Here is a 4,844-nt window from a genome sequence, read left to right as displayed (position 1 = left end):
TATATATTTATTATGTATATGTTAATATTACAATTTTTTTATATAATAGTATAAATTGAAAATATTATAAATATTTTAAATTTAAATTAAAATTAAATATAAATATATTGTGATGCATATGCATACAAGTTATTTCTTACCTCTTTATTCTTATTCTCATTCCCCTTTATATAAAATATATAATCTATCTTTTATGTAGACATACTTATCCTATATAAACCCTATATTCTTTAATTTTTCTATTTTTAACGATTTTATTATTATTATTTTTATTTTTCTTATGGCTTAATTATTTTTAAATAAATTAAACTACTATAATACTGATTAAATTGCTAATATGAAATATAAGTACAATTAAATATATCAATACAATTTAAAAACTCACCTATTTTATAGAAGTAGTATTCGATTTATAATATGTAAAATAGTCAAGCACTTTTAATATTCACATAAACATTGTCTCTTTTTATTTTTTTTATTAACTTCACGTGATGCTGTTTATATATGAACTACGTAATAGTTATTTTATATATAGCACTGTAAAAAGATACATCTTCCGTGATGAAATATATAATAATAATTTATTATACATAATAATAATTAATTACCTATATAAAAATATACATATCACGTAAAATTTATTTTTCATGTTGTTTAACAAACATGTATTTTCAGAATAATGAAAAAAATCAAGTATTATGTATATTCAAAAGTTGTGTAAGAAAATTATATTATATTTGATTTATATTCACAATAGATATCAATAACAATGAATTATATTAATTTAAAATACATAAATTTTTTAAACATTAATGTTTATGTATATACAGCTAAAATATAAAACAAATCATCAAATTTGATGAAACATATTAACAACGATATAAACAACGATAATTTTTATTTTTATTGATTAAAAATTTTATAAGTTAATATGAAATTTTTTTTAATTTCTGCGCATTTAATTTACCAAAAATTAAAAACTCAGAAAAGATAATAGATTTATGCTAAATCGCAAATATAAAAGCAAAAATATTTCTTTGATCTATACAATAATTCATTATTTATTTCTCAGAATATACGTGTATTTTATATAAAAAATATATACAAATTTTGAATTAATAAAAAATAAAAAAAAAAGAATTATTTCATAAGAATGTTTCCATACGTGCAACAGTTCGAAACTTTAGTTGGTGTTATTTTCTTATTCTTGTTTAAAAAGAAAATATATGATAAAGAAAAAATATTGTTTTTTTTAAATAATTTTTTTTATAATTTAATGAAGCAAATTGGTTTTTCCGTGAGATAAATTCACAAATTTTTTTAAATTTACTTGAAAATAAGAATTATTTTACTTTCACATATGTTTACATGTACATACAATTCAGGATCATATATATACAATATATTGATACAATTATATAGTATATTTTATTTTCATTGCTAGCAACAAATAAAAAAATTAGATCGTCGAACCAATTGTACAAAACGTTATAAGAAGGAATTAATAAACATAAATTTTGTACAAATAAAATTTCCTTGAAATATATATTTTAAATATTAAATATAATATAATTTATTAAATATAATATGATCTATTTATTTATTTTTATTATTTTCTAACCTTAACTGTTTATTTTTCTTAATTTCCAGTATATGCGCAAAATATTTGATGTGATTTTGTTGTGTGATATGTTTCCTTTAAGAACAATAGTTTATACGAACATTTTCACGAACGAAACTACAATCACGAAAACAAACAGAATAGTGAGATATTATAATCTGAAGCGCGAAATGTTTTAATGATTCTTTACTGCCAAACTCTTAAAGATTTTACAGAATGGCCACTGCTGCTTTCACTCGCGACGCGATCCTACACGATTTCAGTAGAAGCGGGACGAAGCCGCCAAAAACGATCACCAAGTGTCAAGGTTGCCATTGTACACGAACATGCCGAATATACCAATTGTGTGAGTATGTTAAATGCACTCGCATACACTCTACACTCTCCTTATCTCTCTTATATTAGTAGATTCACAAAACAATAATATTTTATCGCGATACTCGCACTTATTTTATAATGACACTAATATCGAAATACCCTAACTTTTATTATAAATAATTGTAATGCACTTTTATATTTTATGCTTCATAAACGCAATATGTTTTTTATAAGTTTACCGGGTAAGTTTTAGCGACATTCACCAAAACAGTAATCAACATCCGCGAGAAAGACCCCACTACTTGTTCGATTCATCAGTTATTGCGAATGCTCATGTGGTCAGGATTGTAACAAGTAAATAGAATGAGGTATCATTGTCTCATAAATTTGTTTACAAACAATGATGCATATATGATAGCATTCAAATTTATTTACTTGTTATATATAATTAAATTGTATATAATATATCTATATTAATAATATATATAATATGAATTAAATATTGAAGCTTTTTTATTTTTATTTTAATATATCATAAATATTTTTTAACTAATAATCAGTTATTCTTAAACAATATATAATTTTTTATATCTATAATGAAAAAAATTATAATTTTTATATAATCGAAATATTTAAAAAATTATAATTGAAATGTTTATTAATTTATCATTAAAGTATATTTTATTTTAATATTATTTTATTACAAAAATATGCATTAAAATCGATATAATTTAATTTATTGCAATTTTTGTGTAACTAAAAATATTTATACTTTATTATTTATTAAATAACTATTATTTATAAATAAAATATAAATTTTACATCTAAAATGTATAATTTCTTATTTTGAGCCGATCCTGGATGATGTCATAATCGACAGACCAATGAGAAACTCTGTAAATTAACCACACAAATGTCTGACAACATAGATTATTATATACATTGTATCAATCTTTATGATATAAAAAATAAACTTGTTAATATAAAATATTAATATAATTATATTATATATTTGAAGAATAATATTGAATAAATACTGAATTCATAAAAAAATCATTTTTCTGTATAAATTGCGAAATTTTGTGTAGATATGATACTAGTAACTATGTTTAATTTTCTATATCGATTATCGATGTCAGCCAATAACATGTTTATGCGTCGTAAATAATGTGTCTCTATTGGTTAATTATATTCCCGCGATTAAATATTGTAAAAAATGAAAATTGTATGTAAACATATAAGCTTGAACAATTTTATTTCTTTTATTTATGTATTTTTTTATTGTTAAAATATAATTATGCTTTATTTAAAAATATTTAATTGAGAAATAATATATTAAATAATATAATAATATATCATATATATTTAATTAAAGATTTAAAATATAAGTTTTAAAAATTTGATAAAACAACAATTATACTAAAATTTTAAATTTGTATAATATACATTATAAATATATTTATATAAATATTATATATTATATATAAATAGATTAATATTACAAATATTAATATATTCGTTACATTATTAATAATATGTAGCTAAATATATTGATATTAAAATAAAAAACTCATTAATTTTAAGATAATTTTTGAGTAATTTTTTCTTTATTTTTACTTATTTATTAACATTTTATTATTATACAAATTTTATTGAACTTAGTATTTAATTTTTATATATTTAATATTTACAATTACAAGGATATGAAAATGTTATTATATTATAACAAAGTACATCATTCTCTCAGGAATTATTTATTACACATAAACAATTATAATGTGATACATATTGTATATCTTCTAAATGAAAATATAAGTGAAAATCAGACTTGTTAAGTTCTGTTTTTAATCTAAATCTAATCCTTCATCATCATCACCTTTCTTATCAGGACTAGATGTTGGTGGAACTTGTTTAGTATTTTTGTCCTCCTGTCCTTGTTGTGTTTGTTCTTGGCCACTTTTAGCTTCTGACTCGAGGGCAGTGACGAATTCTTCAATGTTTCCACTGGCTGCAGCATTGACAGCATCTGGACCCAAGCCAAATTGACGGATGACAGGTCCCGCCTGGCCTGACTGCAAAGCAGACCAGAACATTGATAGCGCCTGGGAGAACTGGGGAGACACTAGCGTGGTACACAGGTGATCTCCTGGTGGTAAGTGCGGGCTCATTGCACGCTCCAAGTTTTCCGTTGCAGAAATCGCCGCAGGGATGGCATTGGTCAGCTCAGTTGCTACTCCCCTCTGCCGGACAATAAGCTGTGCTGTAGGTGGCCGAAAACAACAAATAATCCCAGAGAAACTTCCCCAACTGCTCAGTAGGGCGAGAGTCTCCGACAGCCAGGAAAAGTTCATGTGGAAAAGAATATTAAATAACGAAAGAACCATGCCTCTTGACTTTATACGAATAGTATTAGTTTTGTCACTTTATATAGTATTTCAGATACTGCTGATACCATTGATTCTATGAAATGATAAAAATTTATACATTACACAGCTAAAATTTAAAATTTATAATACTTAACAAATATTATTTATTTATTGATTTATTTTATTTTTTGATTTTGTTAATATTATAATATAAAGAAAAATATAGCATACAAACAATAAAATAAAAATTAAAACATATAAAATCTGTGTAAACAATTATTCTATTATGTATTATTTAATGAATAAATTTAATAAATTTTTTACTTGAATTAATAGAATTAAAATCATATTAGTTTTAGTAAAAAACTAGTAAAGACAAATATAACATTTGCATAAATTATACATTAAATAGTATAATTAAGTTTTATAAATAATATTAATATCAATTAATTAATTAAAATAAATTGGAAATTTTACGATTATAATTAAAAATAAAAAAATGTATTATTATTAAAAAAATAAAATATTTTATAAATTAA

The 4,844-nt window shown here is 21.9% G+C and overlaps 2 protein-coding genes across 4 annotated transcripts in view; both read right to left on the bottom strand.

Annotated features, from left to right (window-relative positions):
- LOC116186312 overlaps positions 1–2,388 on the bottom strand; it is an 11,583-nt gene extending 9,195 nt beyond the window's left edge. Inside the window, exons 1-2 of one of the 2 annotated variants that reach the window (XM_031513127.1) lie at positions 1,622–2,388; positions 386–553 (exon numbers count right to left, since the gene is read on the bottom strand). The gene's annotated coding sequence lies outside the window, so the exon portion shown is untranslated. The remainder of the gene's footprint in view (positions 1–385; positions 554–1,621) is intronic. The other variant, XM_031513126.1, reaches the window with a different exon arrangement.
- Positions 2,389–3,676: 1,288 nt separating this feature from the next.
- Positions 3,677–4,844, bottom strand: part of LOC102674183 (proteasomal ubiquitin receptor ADRM1) — a 5,917-nt gene continuing 4,749 nt past the window's right edge. Inside the window, exon 5 of one of the 2 annotated variants that reach the window (XM_006621129.2) lies at positions 3,677–4,179. In XM_006621129.2, coding sequence (XP_006621192.1) covers positions 3,784–4,179 — 396 coding nt within the window. In that variant the 3' untranslated portion in view covers positions 3,677–3,783. The remainder of the gene's footprint in view (positions 4,180–4,844) is intronic. The other variant, XM_006621130.2, reaches the window with a different exon arrangement.

This window comes from Apis dorsata, unplaced genomic scaffold (assembly GCF_000469605.1).
Source record: "Apis dorsata unplaced genomic scaffold, Apis dorsata 1.3 scaffold_585, whole genome shotgun sequence".
Classification (NCBI taxonomy): domain Eukaryota; kingdom Metazoa; phylum Arthropoda; class Insecta; order Hymenoptera; family Apidae; genus Apis; species Apis dorsata.
The sequence above is the reverse complement of the archived record's forward strand: the minus strand, read 5'-3'. Positions and strand labels throughout refer to the sequence as shown.